The 22,016-nt window shown below is 40.7% G+C and overlaps 1 protein-coding gene across 1 annotated transcript in view; it reads right to left on the bottom strand.

The window, feature by feature from the left end:
- CD109 (CD109 molecule) overlaps nt 1–21,434 on the bottom strand; it is a 71,848-nt gene extending 50,414 nt beyond the window's left edge. Inside the window, exons 1-5 of the mRNA XM_054630014.2 lie at nt 20,874–21,434; nt 20,423–20,583; nt 5,995–6,023; nt 2,137–2,367; nt 1,868–1,993 (exon numbers count right to left, since the gene is read on the bottom strand). Coding sequence (XP_054485989.2) covers nt 1,868–1,993; nt 2,137–2,367; nt 5,995–6,023; nt 20,423–20,583; nt 20,874–20,947 — 621 coding nt within the window. The 5' untranslated portion in view covers nt 20,948–21,434. The remainder of the gene's footprint in view (nt 1–1,867; nt 1,994–2,136; nt 2,368–5,994; nt 6,024–20,422; nt 20,584–20,873) is intronic.
- Between the last annotated feature and the right edge of the window lie 582 nt (nt 21,435–22,016).

Here is a 22,016-nt window from a genome sequence, read left to right as displayed (position 1 = left end):
CCAGATCCTTTTAATCCCAAGTTTTCAGTATTCACAATAACTGCCAGTGCTGTGCTCTGCAATTCAGTTATGATGTTTCAGTCATTTTGAAATCACTCTTAAACTCCTCTACTTGATGCCCTTTAGCTATATGTTGAAAGAGACAGGAACAAAACATTCTCTATTTACTTTCTCCTTGTTACTCATGACTTGTGAGACATTCTGACTCTGACATATATTTTCCAAGATCATTAACCTTCTGTAGCATGGCTAAAATTTAGAATACCATCAACTACACTCTACTAAGGTTTCACCTCACTTGTCTCACAGCTGTTTCATTAGCCCAGATGAATTTACAAGGCATTTTTCTTTCAACTTTACAATGTTTTTTTCTCTTTGGTTTTATTTCAGGAGGGAGTGGCACTCATTCATATCCTGAAAACAGCTGCCACAACCCCTCCATCAATTATCTCCTAATTTCAGCATTTCTCAAGCCTTTGCAAAAAGCCCAAGCCACATTTCACAGACACTTTTTTGCTTGGCATATGAGCTGTTGAAGGAGCCCACCACTGCCACCAGCCTTTGTCTCCATGTCTGAGCCCCACTTGCCCAACTGCAGAAAAGCACCTACAATAGCTGTGAGTGGGGATGGCTTCTCAGCTGGATCAGTGATCTGGTCTGGTCCAGGCCAAGAAAAATACACAGATGCTTTTCAGTTTGGGTCATTTCCCCACTGCACTTTAGATCTCAGCCTGACTACAGCTCTACAGCTGCTTTAGCGTGACTGAGAGGCCACTGAACAGCAGGCAGGGGAAGGGAAGGAGTGGCAGAGCACAGGGAGGAGTGCAGGAACAACTTCATACATTTTTCCCATCACAGACAACAGCAACAACTCCACACCCACATGACAACGTGTTTGAAAAATCCAGTCCTGACGCTCACTTGAGCACCACCCTCACATGCCTAAGCCTATAGAAATCTATCAAACATATAACTGGTACTGGTAAATGTTACTCCTGAGTAATACATGATCATGTGAATTTTTCTCCTTTCTACCCATCATCTCCCTCATTATGTAACATTAAGCAGTCCTGTTTATACTTGCCAAATGTCTCTGAAGAGCCACTGCAAGCCAAATAGGAAATGCAGTTCCCAAATTATAGGTATTAAAAAGCAGGCTGAATAACCCTGACACAGAGTTTTGAACAGCTAAACCTCCAGCTATTTTTGAAACATGTTCCATGGTGTATGAGGAGTGAAACAACTTGAAGGACTGGCCTCAGAGAGCTACTACCAATAGCAACATGCAACACAGACTCTTCCAGTTTTGTTTTGCAATCGTCCTGTATTACTAGTCATCCTTTCTATTTTACAAAGTTATTTTTTTCCTCAGTAACTCATCAGTCAGTGTGAGTTGCTGAAACACGCCTAAAACTAGACAAAGATCTGTAAATAGTCTTGGTTCCTCGTCCCTTTTTGGACACTGACTGGCTGCACAGTGTGATACAATAAATTTCCGTGTATTTGGTTGCAAAATAAATGTATGAGTATTTAACTTAAAAAGGAAAAATCTCTACTCCATAATATCTTTCTTTTACATTAATATTACAAGTCCTCAATTTTTTAATACCATTTTTATCCTGGAATCAAAACACAGACCTTAGGATAGAGTATGTATGTGGGGTTTTGTATCCTTCCCTGCAAAACCATGTACTATTGAAAATCTTGTGAGGTTTGCATAGTATCTTGCCCAATATTTGACACGAGGGAAGGATTTGCTCATCTCATGATCCATGTTTATAACTCATTTCAACAACATGAATGCAATTTTATACACATCTAGCAGAAGAAATAAATCTCTCTGTTATTTGGCAATGTTAATACTCACGTTCACTTCCACCTCTATGGACCAGTCTCCTAGTGGAGGGTTCATTGATAACTGAAATTTTTTGGAAACCACACCCAAATCACCTTCCTCCATCAACCACTGCTGAATCAATTTCTTCCGAGGGTCCTAGGAGAAAAGTCAAGCTGCATGTTAAACGTGAGTGGCCTTGCTGGCAAGATTTAGGTAGCAATTCATACCACCTGTATTTGTCACAAATTTAGAACACGTGACACAATCTAACATCTAACCTCGTTCCTGTGGATACTTACTCGGATATATATATTCAGAGACACTTGGTAAGGTTTGAGATCAGGATAGACAGTGACAATCCTGAAGAGCACATCCTGTCCTGGCTTATACATGGATTTATCAGTCTGGATGAACACAGAGGTGCTCTTTGACATGTACATCAGGCTGGTACGGTTAGAGAAGATGTGCCGGCCATCAGCACGGCCCTCCACCAGTAATTCATAATTCCCAGAAGCACTGTTCAGAGGCAGCTTAAAAAGAAATAGTGACACTCTGTTAGGTATCCAAAATATTCCTGAAGACACTATTATTTAAAAAACATTCGACATAAAGGACTAATATATACTTGAACTTGTCAACTTATGAAAATTTTCAAAAACAGAAAGGGGATTTTATTCATTACTTTAATGTATTATTTCAACAATTACCAGAAAATGTCTTATCAGAAGCACAACAACACATTTCCATCTAATTTTAAGTAGTAATCAGGTTTTCAAGAATAGAAGTATCTATGCATTCATATGCAATTCACAGTCTTACACTTGCATAGATTGTGCTCTCTTTTTTAAGTTATTTAGAAATTTCTTTGGTTTGATATAATGGGCTAATATTTTTCTTCATCACTTTTTGCTATGAAATTTTCCAAAAATAAAATATCTAAAGAAAGTATGTGTAAGCAAGATGAGCAGGACAGTAAGAGAACTTTGCACTTGTTTTTTTACAGTCTTTAGCTTTATGTCCTAAGGGGTAGAAAAATCAAATACAGAATTTGTTTTTCATAAAGTGAGGTACTGCTTTTCAATAGCAACCTCACTGATTTTGTCTCATTTCACTTTCATAATTAATAATTACAGCACGTATCATGACTCATTTAGAAAGTAAAATAATTATTCTTCCAAAAATATTAAGAAATAAAGGAATATAAAATTTATATGGTTAACTTTTTTTGGATAGACATTGAAGGCTCCTTCAGTGCTGGCAGAAGAGACAGATATCACTGGCAAGGAAATTTAGACCACATAAGGTCAGAGTAATCATGCACAGATTTCTTCTCTCTCTCTCTCTCTCTCTGTGTCTTTCCAGTGCACAGAGGCAATCTAGAGCTCATAATTCAGATGCATCACTTCATTTCCTAAAGTTAGCTGGGAGGAATCCCAGTCACAGGGGTTGAAAGGCTTAAAGCAGAGATGCTGCAGCACACCGGAATTTTACTTGAGCAGAGCCTTCACAGACAACCAGCGAGCCCAGGGACATCCCAGCCCAGATGCTGCTTCTGTCCTGCCAGAATGGCTCTTTGAAGAAGGGGAAGGGCTTTAACACAGCACACAGCTCATTCCAACAAGCAGCCCTGCTGAAAAGCTTAAGAGTCACATGCTTCTGTTTGGAGTTGGAACTGTAAATCTGGAGCAAAACCTCTGAAGTTAAGACAACTAAAGACAGGCTTGCATTTTGCAGCATAACATATGGAACTGAAACACTCCTCTTGCAGTGTAATGAAAATTACAGCTGTTAACTCAGCAGGCACAGCACTTCAAAAGTATCCTACCAAGTGCTATAAAGAAAGGCTGTACTGCTGTCAAAGCTCATTTTAACAGCACACACTGAGGCAACAGGGATTCACAAACATAGGAAAATGTCACTGGGTGACAAATGAGGTAGATGCAAATGTCTGTAGAGAATACATTTCCTTCTCTGTGTGTTTACCTATAAAGAGGAATCAACTACAATTCCATCCCTCTCTATTAACTTTCTGTTTTTAAAACAAGCCAGGAAAAAAAATCAAGGGGGAAAAATAAAAAAAGCTCTTTTTCACCTTTAAGCAGGCCTGTGATGACATGGGAAGAAGACATCCCCCCTTTAAAATCTGAATTTATAGAATTAAATTTTAGATGCAAAGTTCCACACTGAAAAGAATTTTGCATTTTCTCCAGCTGCAGGTTTTTGTACACACATTGCCAAGAACATATGATTCACATATTTCAACACCCTCCAAATTCCATGCCAAGTATTCTGCAATATCTTAAATAAGAGGAACAGCCTTAGCTACTGCATCTATCAAAGACTACCTTATTGTTACCTCAAATTTACCATTGTTACCTCAAATTTACCTCAAATACCATTAATTTATGAATATTACTATTTCTTAAAGAAGCTGTAATCCCTAAAAGTCAGATAGGATTTGCTACAAGAAGTCCAGGAAACATTATAATAATTAAAAATCAAAATGGGGAAAATAACCTTGTTTTGTTTCATCAATGAATTGTACTCTTAAAGTATTATTTTGCTGCAAGTATTGTCTTCAATTTCATCTTTAAAAATGTAAATCTTCTATAAATACCATTTAGAGACTTCATCTATTTTCCTGTATCCCTTTCCTACCACAAATAACAATAGACAGCATGGGTTTCTCCCTAAATTTTTATACCTGTTATATTTCAAAAGACCTTTCCTTCCAAAACATGGTGACACAACTGCCTTTCTTGATGTAAAGGTCAGAGACAATGAGGTTTGCATTGCCATGGCAGTGTATTAGGACAGATGAGGTCCAGTGTAACCCACCTTCTGTTTCACACATTTATGGTACCAGAAACTGCACTAATACAACATATCCACAATTGCTGCAGTAATAGTGACTACATCAGCCCCACCAACTCCTTCTCTAAAGGGTTGTTTCTCAACCCAAACATGAGCAAGGCAGTATTTAGCACTAAGTAGTAGGAACTTGCTGTGAAAATATTTTATCTTAGTCAAAACATCCCCAATGAATGGTATTACTATCCCCATTTTGGCAGTCCTAACACAAGAGAGAAAAAGGCCATCTCACGTACTTCTGACTACACCAACCACCATCACGAGCACCTCAGACAAAGCAGCTACTGTTTCCTCTGGAAAAGATGAGGCTGAATCCAGAAACTCATTACCCACCTTCTGCTAGCAAATTACACTTTGGACAAAATCTAAGTCTACTGTGACTACACAAACGAATAGAAAATATTGCATTAAAATTAGTCAGTTTTCATCTCTTCAGATAGCAGCAAGAGAGGGAGGAAAATACCCTGCCTAGTTTTAGTGCTTGAACATTTTAAGGCCTGGACAGATTATATTAAGGAACTTGTTATTTTTTTTTTTTTAATGAACAGAATTTTCTACATTTGCTAATGTATAGTTCATACAGATGCATTTCAGCCTAGTAATCTGCATAATGTTGAGCTGCTCATTGTCATTGATTATCCATCTATCAAATACTTCCAAACTATTTAATCAGAGACAGTTTATTTGAGATCAGAACTTAAACCCACCAGATTAAGGGATACCCAGACTTATGGATGACTTTGGTAAAACATTTTTCCTGATATAAATACATAATTCTTTATATTAGGTTTTCAAGATGAATATCCAGGATCATAAATTCAGGATTCATACACAACACACAATTCAAGATACGTTTTTGGGTTTTAATGTACTTTCACTGAATATGCATTTCCAAGCCCTTACAAAGCTTGTATATAAATATATTTTATTTTTGTATTTCTCAATTGTTGCTTTACATGATTTTTTCAGCTGTAATTAGCCTTCATGGTGTATCTAAAATACAGGTATAAAGCAGTAAAAAAAGACATGAATTAAATTTTTGTGTTCAAGTTCTATAATAGTTTGTGTTGATGCTGGAAATCAGCTCCTGAGTCCTATAATTACTTCTAAGAAGTTGCAGAGCATTTGATCTGAAAAACCCTTGATTTATTGGTCAGGAAATACACTCATCTGATACTGTGAAAACAAATGGGATCACATGCAAAATATATCATCAACACCAACAGGTGGTAAGCTACAAGCAGTCAACATTTTCTGAGGAAGGAGGGAAGGAAAAAAATACTTACTGCTGGAAGAACAAGAGTCCCAAAGGTACCTGAACGAAAAAAAGAAATATCACACCATCAGAAATCGGTGAGATTAACTACCACACACTTACCAAAACATCAACATTACAGCAGTGCTGTTCTCCTTCCATGGTTGATGGAAGATGTGAGATGCCTTTTGCAGAGCTGCAAAAGTATGAACACCAACCTACAGCAACATTACTTCTCTGTTTGGTGGAGGCTGTTGTCCATGTTCTCTGTTTGAACATTTTTCTTTACATCCACAGAGACTGAAACACTTTTACAATCCATTCAATCCTCTATGCCACCCAAGTTGTTATTTTCCATTGCAGCCCAGATAAAGATTAAAATTTTTGAAACCACGCACAGGATTTATCGCTCTTAATCAAAGGAGCACCCAGAATTAACCTCACAGAATTATGTCACCATGGTAAAAAGTAACTAACATATCAATATATTTGGGTTAATATAACTTATTTCTTTAACTATTTCAACTAATGTGGCTTCAAATATTTTTAAAATCCAAATAAATGTCCTGTTAAACTCCTGGATATCATTACATCATGAAGCCATTAGTGTCACAGTTCTTATCTTAATTACATTATGAATTATAGAACAGGACAGAACAGAATAGAACAGCACATTCCAGGTGGAAGGGACATGATCGCTTCAGGGCTCACCAAAAGTTAAAGCATGTTATTAGCAGCATTGACCAAAATCCTCCTAAACACTGACAGGTTTCAGACATCAATCACATCTCTAGGAAACCTACTGCAGTGGTGGGCCACCCTCCCAGTAAAGAAATGCTTCCTACTGTCCAGTCTGAAGTTCCCCTGCTGCAGCTCTCAAGCATTCCCACACCTCCACACCTTGTACCCCTGGATACCAGGCAGAAGAGATCCCACCTCTGTCTCCACCTGGCCTCCTCAGAAAGCTGTAGATAGCAATGGGAGTGCCCCTCAGCCAGACTAGAGGAACCAAAGCCTTTAGCTGCTCCTCACAGGACATGCCTTTGAGCCCTGCCGCCAGTTTTGTTGCCCTCCTCCAGATGCACTGAAGGACCTTCTAAAACTGGGGGGCCCAGAAGTGCACAGAGTACTTGAGGTGAGGCAGCACCAAGGCTGAATGCAGTGGGATAATCACCTCTATTGACTGGCTGGTGATGTGGGCTTGATGCACCCTCTAGTCCATGGTTCCCCCTTTTGGCTGCCAAGGCACACTGCTGACTCATATTTGTTCTGCTGATTCTATTCGGTTAGATCTTTTTGTATCTCCTAAAAAGCCACGGGTTTACACCAATCTTTTACTCAACTGTTTCATAGAGCAAGAAAAAAAAATCTATTTATTTATTTATTTATTAATGTCCTTCTTGATCCTGGACCTAAAGGCATTGCTTCCAAGATACAGCAATCACTCGTCCCCTGAACTTCAATAAATGTTAGTTTCAGAAGTCAATGAAATCTTTCCTTTGACAATGGCAAACAGAAGGAATCTCAATGAACTGAATACAGGTTGTCCTGACTGCTTCCAGAGCACTAGAAGAAAAATGCTATCCAGTATGTACCATCTATCCAAATTATAAACTAGGTTAAACCAAATGACTCACATCCCACAAACTAAGTCTGTGGGTAGCACACTCCAATACTTCATTCTGGTACTCAAAACCTTAACAGGCATGGGCAGTACTGGGCCTAAAGAACACAGTTCTTTCCACAACATATTTATGTTGCTGTTAAACCTGCTTTTTTTTTATCATCTCTCTCTCCTCTTGAGAAGCATCTCATGCAGTCATTAACTCTGAGCAACCCCACTGGCCTTTGAGGTTTTCCACACAGGAGTGTATGGCAAAATACTTTTCTCAGCAGCCAGTGGAGCAGACAAACTGCCCCAATTCACAGTGGCAGGGAGCCCTCACACTTGGCCAAGCTTGCCTGGCACACAGGAGAGGCATTATGAAGTCCTGCAGAGTACCTGATCTGCAATGTAAACACCTCTAGATGCACTGATACATTTATTCCCAACATCTACCCAAATAACCCCATGTTCAAACAGTTGCACTAAGAAATACAATTTTAGCTAAAGGAAACTTCTGTCTTCCTCACTAGGACAGAGTGAGTTACTGCTAAGTAGGAAGAATTTTTCTTAGGGCATTATATTTCACTGTAAAGGGAGCAAGATGCATGGTAAATAGCAACAGAGATGGTACAAAGTTAGCTTCTGAAATTTCTCTCAGTTATACACTAAAACCCTAACCCTTCTCTTGTTTCTTTCCCTCTCTGAAATAAAGATGTGCTAAAGCTGGGGTCTGTGCAACCACAACCCATAACACCAGAGGAAAAAAAATTAACCTTTGTCATTGATGATAATTGGTTATTAACAAGGAATAGAAACCATTTACCAGATGTCTGAGTGGATATGCCCATGGTTGTTCTGCTATGCTAGCTTTAATCTAATCCACACAGCTAATTACAGCAATGGCTACAGGAGTGACTTCATTACACCAGGAGACACAAATCTGGTATTCGTACCAGAGCCCACACCATGGGGTTTCTGTTTCCAACTTTACCCTGCTGGTACACAAACACACTGGTACCCACACCCTGCAAGGGCAAAGTGACAAAGGGAACCACTGTGGTAGTCCTGTGCAGCATCCACCAGCTTGCAAAGCAACCTTAACAGGGCAGGCACTTCAAAGCTTTCTCACCAGGGCAGTGCCTGCTTGCCTCCACCTGTTTTGAGAACAAGTGGCATGCAAAAAAACAGAAATCTTATGGCAGGGTTTCTTTCCTGCTCCCAAGCCTGGGAGATCTAAAATCAGGCCTGAGCTAGGTAAAATTGTAATGCAGATGGGGAAAGACGTGGGGAGGAGGGAGATTTATATCACAGTTGCATTTGTGCAACTCAGGAAGGATTTACCTTCTGAGGCAGTGCTAGGGAGCCACAGCCTCCCTGTAATAAAGCCCAGAGCACAGTCTAATTCCCAGCCAGTGAGAATCATAAAAGAGGCTCCAGGGCATGAGGTAATCTTCCAATTTATGTCACTACATCATTATTTTGCTAGGAATTGAGCAGCCTGGGCAGATCTGAAATTCTTTAGCATTGCAGTGGATTCTCCTGTCATGTAAGATTTTCCCATGTTCTCAGAGACTATCAAACTGCAGTCAAATCCCTGGAGCTCTGCTCAACTATGCCTAGGGATGACTTTGGGCATGCTTGAGCAAGATCTATAGGAAAACATTTCCTTTAAGTCAATGCTGAATAGCGGAAATTCACAAATTTTTCTGTTCACTTGATGAATTAAAGTTATATTTGATCATACAGCAATTTCAGTTTTATAAGGAATTAACCCTGGTCCAACAGCTATCCCTGCTCTGCTGCAAGCCCTCCTATCGTGTAGCTGACTTTTACCCACATGCAGCATGTAACACTCCCACGAGATCAGTCAGTAGATGCCAGACTAATCAAGTCAGGCATCTACTGTCCCCAGAAATGGCAACAGTCTTCTGTCTCCTTCAACACATCTCTGCAAAGAAACCCTTCAGTTATGAAATGCAGGTAGCTAACACCAGACAGAAGTAGGTTTAGAAAGGAGCCCAGAACAGCCAAGCCACCAACAGCCAAGCACCAAGCCCTGCAAACCACAAAACGCTTCCTCCTGACTCATTCCATCTGCTCTCCGCAGCAGCAGTCACCAGCACAACTGGAGTGGGACACAGCAGGGAACAACCAGGCAAGAGCACACAGCCCTGCTACCACAAGAGATTAGTTAGGGAATACTTCCAGCTGGGAATCATGACTTTGTTTTAGGGGGAGACATGAAAAATTCAGTGGACCGTTACAGATTAATCTTGAAGGAAGTTAAAATACAAACTACCAAAAATCCCAACAGAAGTCACATGAGCCTTCAAGAAAAAAATTTCTATCCTTGTCATTTGCAAAACCATTTCTTTCACAAAATTCCTGAGGCTTGTACTGTATTCATTCAATAACTACTGAACTGAGAAAATACATGGAAATACAGTGGAAACAAATGCCACACTGTCCTGTCCCTTTTCCTCATAATCCCTGGCGTTTAGGATTGTCCAGCAGTAAAGGAATCAAAGGAAGTGTGGGAGTGACATATCAGCAGTATTTTAAAGTATTTTTCTACCCTGCCATTTTTGGTCAGTGTAATAGTATTGTTATCAATAAAGCAAATACAACAAATTCTATGTAAACACATGCATGGTTTTTTTTAGACTTATGGAGAACAGCACAAACAATGGCATCTTAAATTCTTCCCACTGCACAGGCCTGACCCAGACCCAGAAATTTATTCTACCCCTTCTTGAGATGACACCATTAGGACTAGTCATAAATGTTTCAGCTTCCACCCCCAAAAAAAGGACAGAGGTTCTAGAAAAATGACTGCATGGCTTGGCACAGTGAACTAGAGCTTATGCCAATATATCAATAAAGTAGCACTTCAGTCTCTGATTTACATAAAGTCAGCACTGACTGTATATTGTAGCTCACGTGGCAGCTATTGCTACAAACAGATTTTATCACTTAAACTTTTCTACCTATGTCTTCAATCCTTCTTAGTAATGTGTAAGAACAGAAAAATAAAACTGGAATCACTTCAGATTGATTTACTGAAATTATGCCACATCTTTACTCTCACAGCTGTGTTCATATACCCATACATAGGAAATGTTTACAGGAAAACATTTTCTTTGCAGGGGCAAATGGAGTTATTTTCTACTGCTGAATCAATTTCAAAAACTCCCATCATATAAATAAAAATTAGTGTTCTTAAATGTCCTTCCAGATTTTTATTCCTGTCCAAAATATATATACTATTTTTGTGCTAAAAAAAAAAAAAAAGGCAGTAATACCAAGGCCTAAGCTGTCCAGGAAGTGAAAACAACTTATTCTTCAAAGATTCAAAGAAGACCTGCAAATCTGTTGAGTTCACAGTTTGCTTTAGATATGTTATACTCCTCATCTATCATGCTAAAACTATCACCCAAATTAGTACTGATTATTTACACAAATAGCCCGAAATACAGAGCTTAAGCCATGGCTGTTAAGTTATGGCTCAGTTTGGCACAGATGACAGAAGGAGGGGCAACACAGCACTCAAACACACAACAGGGACTGCCAGGGGACGTCAGCATTCGGGCTGACATCCAAAGCCAAATGAGGCCAACAGGCCTGTAGCAAAGGGGTATAACTTGCTCCAAAATGCCTCCTAAACCCTGTCTGCCAGCACGACGTACTCTTCCCTCCACAGCTGCTTCCTACCCTCCTCCCCTTATCTTCTTCAGTTCTTTTTGAAAACCTGGAGGCTGAAAGCACTCAGAAATTATGAAGGGGGGAGAGAGAGGCAAGGTAGCAGCATTACCTATCGAGAAAGATGTTAGGACACAGGAGAAATAATCTAAACTGGACCAAACTTTACCACCTAAGGGTCTGGTCAAGAGACAGGGCACCACAGCCCTGGAGGACAGAAGAAAGGCAGAATGCACAGATGTTTTTGTGATTAAAGTTATGTTTTACCAAACTCTGCAGTTACTAGCAAGTTCTAGCTTCAGTCTGCAATGGTAAGTGTAGGGATATTTTCCTGACAACTAGATAAAAACCCTTCTTCACCTAAATATAAAAGTTTTTCCTTAACCTCCATGATCAGAAGAGTGGAAGAAACCCAACTATAGCACATCCAGAAACACTCTTGGCCAGAACACAGCAGATGCAGATCTACCAGAAGGTACGAACAGAAGCTATGAACAGGCACTGTCCTTCCTCTCCTCTGCCCCTGAGCACAGCATTCTCTGTGTCTTTCTACCTTACATGGCAAAGGAGTCGTGGTGCCCCCACTTGTCCCTTCTAATGATTCAGCCATCCTTCCCTCATCAGCAGTGTCAGATCTACCCTTGAGGAACACCACCATCTCCCACCCTCTCAGACCAACAGCTGCTGCTAATGGCTGGGCACCTCTTCCCTTGCCCTGCCACATCCATGATCCTTTCCCCAAGCAAGTAGCATGTTTTCCTGCTGACTGGCCCTTTTTAGACTTAAAGCATAATTCAGACATTTAATTCTTCACTCAATCTTCTAAAGCCAAACAACCAGCTCCATGGATTATACTATTATTACCACTTTCAGCTGAGTAGTCAGAGACCAGCCAGTTCCAAGAACACAATACTTAGATAAACCAGAGAGTGTTTTCTAAGACACTGCATGCTGGGTAGGAAAACAGAACAGCTTCATATTTCCAAAACTAAATAATCTTTTTAATCAGAGACCTTCTGAGAGCTATCCAGGCACTATCACTGCTTAAACTCAAGTACAGCCTCTTTTCAACTTTTTTCTGAGACAAACCTAAGAGCTATCCAGGCACTATCACTGCTTAAACTCAAGTACAGCCTCTTTTCAACTTTTTTCCGAGACAAACCTAAGAGCCATCTGTGGACTGCTTGTCATGCATATGACATTACCACTGCCTACCATACCATAACAAGTCTACTGCCATGAATTATAAATTTACAGCTGTTAGGAAGGCAATTTTTGAATACTACACAGGAAACTTTCTTGACATCAGAATCAGATTGTGAAGCTATACAGACAATTCAGAATAATCTCAGACTTAAGCCTTTTACACAATTAAATGTGAAATACACTTCATCCCCTTGGTGACTGTGTACAAACACACATCTCCACATTCTGCTTTCAAGGCACTATTGGCCACCATTACTATCCATTCCTATGTCCATGAAATAAACACAGACAAAGCCACTATCAAGGCAATTAAAAGCAGCTGCAGTTTTTATTCCAAATTAAAACACAAGAAAATCACATCAAGACAAAATATGGCTAAGCCTGTACAAGCCAGACATCTGGCAGTATTAACCACCCTCATCACATCAATTGCTGTAACTGGAGCAAAATTTCAAAGTCACTTCTCAAACTCATTCATTGCAAATAACACATTCAGCATCGATTGAAATTTCTGCTTAAAGGGAGTAAAAGAAGAAGATTTGTTCTCATATTGGTTTTCTTCCATTTTCTGGAACACATTTAAAATTTGTGATGACAAAGCCACATAACTTTTCTGAGGCAATAACATTATTTGAATATATAAAATTAGTACTAGAGACTTCCTTCATCAGTAGATAAAGGCAATATAAACCCCATACCATACCAAATAAGCACCTGAACCTCATAGCTATACCTCCAGGAAGCTGAAGAAGTGGTCTATCACTATAACCACATTTTCTATGCACATACTTATTTGGACTTCAGTGAATGTAGGTGAACCAGCATCATCTCTTGACACTTGCTATCCAGTCTCTGCTGACAGGATCTCAAGTCTGCCTTCACAAGCAGGTAGTCATGGATGGCACAGCATGGAAACCAGCAACACTGCCAGTGCTGAGTCATAAGGGTCTCGTGAAAAGAGATGTCACCTCTGTATGACAGGAAACTCATGAATTTCCCAACCGCCTGCTGCCTCTGCAAGTATTTCTCTAACTCAGTACTTCAGCTTGGATCTCATTCTAACAAGACACCACTAAGGACATCACCTTAGACCCATCCACTGTTAGCTCCCACTCTTCTCTCTTTAAAGCTGCTTTTACATGTGCCTAATAGTACATAGCAGATGTATAGCACTCTTCTCCTGATACTTCACACCAGCTCCTCCCATCTCTCCTCAGACATTTTCCAGAATGTAGAAGAGACTCCCAGGGTCACACCCAAGTCTGTCTGCTGTCTGGCCCAAGATCCCATCTGCAGCAACAGTCAAGGACATACATCTGAAAAGCATCAAAAGCGAACAGGTACACAGTGACCCTTCCCCGGGTACTCTTCCCAGCCTAAGCAATCTGTGTGGCCGTATACTGGGCCAATCCTCCATGGACTTCTGTCTTATAAATTTGTGCAATCATGTTTTCCATTCACAACAACTGGGACATGGAGTTCCACAATTTTTTTTTCATCTCATGTGAAGGCCCATCTTCTTCTGTCAGGTTTGAACTCGTCTCCTAAGAGATCTCAGATCCTTCTGTCTGCTCTCTCTGGCATTTCTCCAGCTGGTTCACAGGCTCCATGATGAGTGCCAAAAACCAAGCACAGCATTCCCCAGGATGCCCAATTAAGCTGTGAAGATTACTAGAATACTTTCTCATAGCTTACAGAAAATACTTCTGTGTATACCTTTGAGTACAATGTTTACCTTCTTTTTTGAGCATCACAGTACTACTTACAAGCCTTCACCTTCTGTTGCCTTTAAACCATTGCCCCCACCCCATACACACACCCCTTTTCCTACAGGACTGCATCACCTTGTTCCCCATCCAATAAACACATGCCCTTCTGGTCATCAACAAAAGCAGAACTACGCACTAGCTCTAGTGAATCACACTTCATTTTTTTCCCCTAATCATTTCCGGTATTGTCAAAATGTGTTCAAAATCTAATCCTTTCTCCCAGCATCCTTACCACCCCTTCACTAATCTAATAAACATTCTCCCCTTTTCATTCATGTCAATCATACTGAACACTACAGTTTCAGGGCAACTCATTTCCAGTTTGAGAGTGAACCACTTAGACTTACTTGATGAACACAATTTTTCATCCAGCTACAAACATATTAAATAAGAATTTCATGCTGTCCCTGCTTCCCCAGCTGGCTTGTCAAAGTGCCATGCCAGACTATCAAAAGCCCTAGTAAAATTAAAATATGACAAAATCCTGCTTCTTCTCTACCTACAACCCTTGCCAACCCATAGAACAATACATTTTCTTTGCAGGTTTTCAATCTTCTAGAACCTCTCTGTCCAATTATGCTCTCAAAACTTCACTAGCAGATTTTAAATTATTTCAGTCAATTCCCTAAATATTCTACAGGCAATTTTATCAAGCCTAAACACTTGACCAAAGTACTAATTAAACTGTTCCTTCCCTTTTCTAATCTTAATTCTTAAGCCTTTTCCATGACAGTTAGTTGATCTTCTTAGTGAAGACTAAACACTTACTGCCTCTCAGCATCATTAATCATCAGAGTAGCATGCCACAGAAGTAGCAACCCTTATCATCAGGGTAGCAAGCCACATCCTTTGCTAGATTTCTTACTACCAATATGCTATTTAAAAACCCTGCCTTACTATCGTTCACATCCTTTCCTATTAATAGTTTGGCCTTACCAGTTTTGTTCTTCATTACCCCTGCTACTTCTTCAAGTTCCTTTGTAATCTGATCTCATTTACAGTTTCTACATACAGTTTTCCTTCTTTCTGTTTTTTTGGCCAGTTTAGATCGTGTTTAGTTACTTCATTTCTTACCTCTCTGTTCTGTTAATGTGCACTTATCCTTTCAGTATGACTCCCTTAGGAATTTTCACCCTTTGCTTCCCTTCTTGTTTCTGATAGCATGTTACCTTCCAATTCCTGTTTGTTTTCATCACCTCTTTTTTCCCTAATTCATAACCTAGCTGTGAATTCTCTTCTCCCTTAGTTTGTTCTTCTCTTCTCCCTTTCCTAAAAGCTCCAAAGCCCCTCCAGTTCACAGTGGCAACAGGGAACTGCACACAGGGACATGTAATATTCCCTCATCTGTATGAGTTGCCAAACTGTCTGCACTTCTGTTTTATCCCACTCTTTTGAAGATACTGTGAAACAGTCTGGAGTGCTCAATCTGCCACACCCTCCTTGCCCGGATACTGACAAAGAACATGGTGACCAGAAAAACCTCATGTACAACCACATAAGCCTTGAGTCACAGAAGGACTCCTTCCCTCAAATCTCAAACAGCATGCAAACAGTAACATAAAGTTCAAGTACTGCATAGGATCACTACTCCCATTTTTCAGCAAACAACTTAATGGGTCTGTTAGCAGGATGGATTCAACAACAGGCACAGAAACCTGCTGGGTTTTGTTCTTTTCTTTTATGTTTTTGGGTTTGTTTGTTTTTTTAATCTACTCCAGCTATATGAAAGCCCATAAAAGAGCACCTTCTTCTCTACTACATCAGTCATCTCTGGGTCCAGCCACAACACCTCCTTCCCAAAAACTTTTCCTTCATACTGATTTTGCATAGGTTATGTGCATGTGCTGACTATTTAACAACTTATTTTTCATAAGGCACAGCTACATGTACTTTTGGATATGGAGATTATGGATGCAAAATCACTGCTGGCAACTCCTGCTCTCTCACTGTTTGGCTTTTTAGACATCGACGAAAAATTAGGCAGAAAGGAGATGTTCCACTAAACTGCCAGCAAAACCTTTCACCCCACAGATATTCAGCACAGACACCACAGTCACCAATAACTCAGTCATTTTATTCTGACATAAGGTACAGAGGCAACTCAAGGTTAATAACAGGGACTGAGGAGTTTAGGCCATTCACTCCCACTTAGGTGTTACTTTACAACTTACTATTCCTAGTGTCTCTCACTGGTTCTTATACTGACATGGTCAGAATCACATTATTAAGTATGTAAAACATGCCTTCTGGTAAAAGGAGATTTTCCATTGTCTCTATGGAGGATCACTACGTGTCTGAGCTTGACAAGCATTCTCACAAACTATCATGCTTCATAAATCCTAATCGAGTATTTACCATGATCTAGCTCAGTAACCTCTGTTAACAAGTAAGTGTACTCCTCTCTGGAAATACAGAAAGGCAGCATAAATTAATTAACATATACAAGTCATTTACAAACTATGCACGTTACTGTAAACCAAATTCTCCAGTAACTTCACATAATTCTCACTCACCATGCCTTAAATACATTATGTTGTACCTTATATAGCAAAAGTTTTAACTAATGAATCTTACTCTTTAGAATTAAAAACATTAATACTGCTGGGCAAATTATGACACCTCATTACACATAGAAGAGTTTCTGAAAACCAATTCTTTTTTCCAACTTATATGCTTCTTATTCTTTCCAAATCGTTCCAGCACCAACACAGAAAATACTTTTCAGAACCTCTCGCAATTAAGGCATAAGGTTTCTCATACTCTTAACACACACAGCAATGTCTGGGTAGCAAACCCTGTAAGAAAACACCTCCTGCCAATTCATACTACATCTTTATTATCAATGACTGGATGACTATGCATGGCAGGAGTCACCCCTCACTGCAATCACTAAAGATCAATTTATTCGTACAGGGAATTTAACTTGTTCTTCTGTTATTCCCATAATTTTTTTTTTTTTTTGCTATTGTTGACACAGAAAACCCAACAGCTGCAATTGCACACAAGCCATTGTTACCTTCTGCAGCCATTTTCAATGAGGATCTTTCTAATACTGCATCTCCACAGAAAGTGTGTCAAGGCTTGGTACAGCTCACAAAAACAGCTTTAGTTAGTGCTTTGTGTTTTCCTGGCATCTGCCCTAGGCAATGGAAACCTATTCTCTCCTGGTGACGCATTCTATTTTTTTTGGGTTGTGCTTGCTCACACAAAACTTACCTGTAGCAGCAACCTCCCCCTTGCAAACAGTCAGGGGTTTTTTTTCCACTATATTAAATGCAATTAACTTAATTTCTGTACCAAAATATTGGTCCTAAATAATCTCCCTTCCTATACAGTACATTTAGTTTCTGGAATATTGTGCCAAGCTCAAAATATCTTTAAATCCATGTGCATGCACACTTTCTCCTTCACTCCAAATACCCACTAGCCACTTATTATTATTTATTTTCCCTTAGTTATATAAAAAGCACAATAATGATGGGAACCAACCTCCACTGCTAAAGTGTTTCTCTAACAGACAATTGCCCAAGAATCACTGAGCTATCAAAATTCCACTACCAGTAATATTAGAACAGCAAATGCTTTATCAACCATCAGAGGGCAAACACTCTATTTCTTATTCAAAGCAAGAATTATATTATAGAAATTAAAAAATCCCATGCCTCTAATACAATAAGGTCTTCTCATGGAGCTAACTCAGAAACTTAGACCACTATATGTATCATATTGAGCACCTCCTAGAGAACCAGGCTAAATCCTTAATTTAAGGCAATTGCAGAAGCATTTGACAGACAGGTATGTAATACCATTTATACTGAGCTACTTGAATGAACTTGGCCTGTCAGATTAAACATGTCTAATAAAAACTGTGTCCTCAGCCTGTGCTATGTCTCCAGCATCCAATTTCCAACTCAGTTCCATCAGCACAAACATTTGCACATTGAACCAGGGGACCTGTCTGCCTTAAAAAAACATTCAAACAAAATAAAAACTTTATTTTTCAGTCAGATCAGTTTCTCAGAGCAGTTAATCCCCTGCTTTTGCTGTCACCATGCAAGGAAAACTACAGAGCATAATTGAGCCAGCTTAGGCAACAGTGCCGCTGAATGTGCAGTCTAACCAAGGTAGGTATTCAGTGACAGATAAACCAACATTCTCTGAGCACTAATATATGCAGAAAATATGTAATTTAAAGAAGATTTTGTGTGCCTGGAGATATTCTTGGTTTTTTTCCTTCAGCTGCAACAGCTGGTTTGATAAAACCTCCAGTCCTCCTTCAGTCACAGACTAAGATCAGCTACAACAATACCACTTCATATTTTATCTTAAGATTGTTGTGTTCTTCAATGAAAATTTTAAAGATTTATGTTCTTATTCTGACAAACTGCATTTGCTTCTCTCTGACAACTTGCTTTCTGTCTGAGTCAGAACTGATCCACACCTGTATCACCTTTGGATACAAGTCTTCAAGACTACATCCTCTTTTACAGGGGAGTTCCCTTTTTGCTTACATATTTGTTCACAGAAAACAAATGACTAACAGATTGTATAACCTGACTAAAAAAAAATTGATGGCCACATACTGAACATTAAGAATTTTGCAAGAGGAAATACACAGTATGCTCAGCACCTTTTTTTTTTTTTTTGGTTCTTTGTTTCACTTATCAAGTAAAAAGCATAGAAAATTTAAATACTTAAAAGACTGGAAAATATTAGAAGTTAGTAATTCACTACAGCATTTGTCCTTTTTCTTCACTGCATCCAGTCTGATGCAGTGCCATACCTGTTCCTAATAACCCATCGTTCACTCTGGCTTCAGCAGCTCCTGGTGTCAAGCATTATTTTGTGTGCTCAGAAGATAGAGAGAGCCACATATTTTTACTAGCTTGGAATTACCAGTTGCTTGCTTGGCTTTTAATATTGAGAAGGACAAAAACAGACAGGTTGAAACTCATGCAAGGTTCACTGAGCTCTATGTTAAAGCAGAACAGAAGCAGGAAAGAAAAGCCAGTATAGTTAGAGGAAGAAAATAAGACAATTTATTTTCTTTTTTAAAATTTTGGATTTCAAAAGAAAACAAGAAAAGCTGGCTGGTTTAGGGTTTTTTTGGTTCTATTTCAAAATTTTCTAATCTGCTCAAATGCACTCCATCACACTCAAAGCCTTAATCGTCTCTACAGGCTGTGAAGGCTTTGAAATGAAGCTATGATGCTTCCAATTAAGGCATCTACATTAACTGTAAGACATTAAGAGAAGAATTACACAAACAGTAGAGAAAGAGCTTTATAGCAGGGTAGATTTTTCAGTACCTCACACTGCCCTCACACTCTCTACTTTTAAGAAAATAAAAAGCTAGAGTTTAGATGTAGTTTATATCACCTCATAGTAAAAGCAGTGTGAAAGCTGGACTATCCATAAAAAATATTTTCTTTCTCATGAGGACAAATCTCAGGTAGGATATCTCTATGCTTCTGTTGCCAGGTGACCTTTCTAAAAAGGAACATTGGCCAGGATATCTCAGCTTTTCAGAACTCCTACCATATCCACTACCCCTGCCTGGTGGCATGGATTAAATCAGTCTCTTCTCACATTTACTTATCTTCCATCCCCAAACTCTCCACAATTCAGTTCCTGATCTTTAAAAATTCTTGTTTCTTCAAATGCGCAGAGCTTCCAAGTGCCTTCACTTGGAAGACAGTCATCCTCACTTTCCTATGGTCCTCAGGTCATTACTTTCTTAGGGCATGAAGAAGCAGCTTCAGTCGTTGCATTTTCTTTGTTTGTTCCACCTCTTCGGTTCTCCCACCACTTCCACTTTGCACCTTAGCAAGCTACCAGTAAGCAACTTTTCCACTACTTCTACAGTGGCCCCACTACATGGACCAGAGTACTTCCTGGTTCCTCACAAATCCCACATCCATCACACTTTGCTTTTTGATTATTTTCAGAGTTTACAGACAGTTAGCACACCCATGCAATCACTCATATCCAGCTCAGTTGCCCAACTCCAAACAGAGCCAGCAGTGTACAAGACTACTTTCCCATAGCGACTCCTACTTGGTAAAATAAATTTCCTATTTTAGTACCACTTAGAAGCTATGATATTTTGGGAGGAACAAAATATTCCTGTGAGAAGGCAGACAAAAATACTTCCAAACCAAGTCCATTACTTTTCTTACCTTTCTCAAAGACCACTTCCCTGCTCAGGATGGTCTCGTTATCTCTGATCACTTCTCCCTTTACGGTGACCTGTGCTGGGCTGTCCGGCAGCAGAGCTACCCCAACAGTAAAGTTTGCTCCAGGCCGGATGTTCCAGGGAGCTGCCACAAGGAACGTAGGTCTGGAAAGCCCAAACGAGCAGAGAGAGAAAGGGCAGGGAGTGAAACACACTCTCATAAAAAGTAACCGCGTACACATAAAGACATACGACACACGTAGCCAAGCTCTTCTGTCGCTCTGCGCTGCGGAGGCTAGAGGTGATGCTCACCCCCGGCTGCAGCGGGCAGCGCCGCTCTGCCCGCTCCCGGGACCGGCTGCCAGGCGGGAGCCCCGGGCAGCGCTGCCCGCGCAGCCACCGCGGCGGGCGGCAGGGAAGGAAGAAGAGGTGCCCCGTGCCCCAGCCCCACGTACCCGGCCGCCGCGGAGCTGCAGAAGAAGAGGAGGAGGAGGAGGAAGAAGAGGACGTCGCGGCGGGTCCGCGCCATGGCTCTCCGTGCGCGCTGCCCGGTGCGTCCGCCGCTGTGCGCAGGGCCGGGCCCGGGGCTGTGGCCGGGCGGGAGGCGCCTTGGCGGGCGGGGAGGGGAAGGGAAGGGAGAGGCGGCCGCTGCCCCAGCGCCAGGCACGCTCCGCAGGCGGCAGGAGCCGCGGGGCGTTCCGGGGGCCGGCCCGGGGGGGCGGCCCGGCGGCAGCACACATCTGTCTGCACAGGGATACCTACGGGTGTGTCGCCTCTCTCTGCCATCGCTCCCACATCCTGCGGCCGATGCAGCTGGGAAACGGGTGGGGTTCTCAGAACCCAGCACTATACAAAAGCAGAATCGAGAGCAATGTTTTGTGCCTGCAGCTCCGAGCAGAGCAGCAGCCCGTTGCGGAGAGCTGCTCGGTTATCGGCTCGGAGAGACACGGAGAGCCCGCAGAGGCGCGCTGGCCTGGGGCTCCGGCTCGGAGGAGAGTCGGGAGCGGTTCTGGGTCTGAACAGGGAAAAGTATGCTGGCAAAAATTCAAGGAGCCTCGTAGCTACTTAAATGTGAACCGATTGGTAATGCAGCTCTGGCTGGACTGTCCTCTGTGCCCCATATTTGCAAAATAAGGTCGTACCTACTTACAAATCTTAACCAACCTTCAGAGTTCAAAAAGTGCACTGAAGCAGCTTGGGTAACAGAATCCGTTCTGTTCCTTTAGCAGGTTAATTTTAACTGTGTAGACTAGACATATCTAAGGTTTGATTTGTGCAAATTCTTTCATTGCAGGACAAGTCTAATACATTTAGAAATTATGCCCAATTCTTGATGTGTGCCTCTTCAGAAGTGCTGGAGTGGCATCCTCTGCATTGTGGTACACAGCCAAATGCAATCAGCTATAGTCCTAAACAGAAGCATCACGCTGTGTTCTTATGAAAATCAGATCAGTAATGTGCATAAACACTGTGCTTTAATTGTATGCCAGGCAGGCATGCTGTCTTCTCACATCTTTTACATTTGCTTTTCTAGGTTTTCATACTCAGCTGATTCTTTTTGGAGCACCAGTCTTTGTGGTGACAGAAGAGAGGGTGTC

The sequence above is a fragment of the Agelaius phoeniceus genome, chromosome 3 (assembly GCF_051311805.1).
Source record: "Agelaius phoeniceus isolate bAgePho1 chromosome 3, bAgePho1.hap1, whole genome shotgun sequence".
Lineage (NCBI taxonomy): Eukaryota > Metazoa > Chordata > Aves > Passeriformes > Icteridae > Agelaius > Agelaius phoeniceus.
Note: the sequence above shows the minus strand (reverse complement) of the source record. Positions and strands in the feature narration are given on the sequence as shown.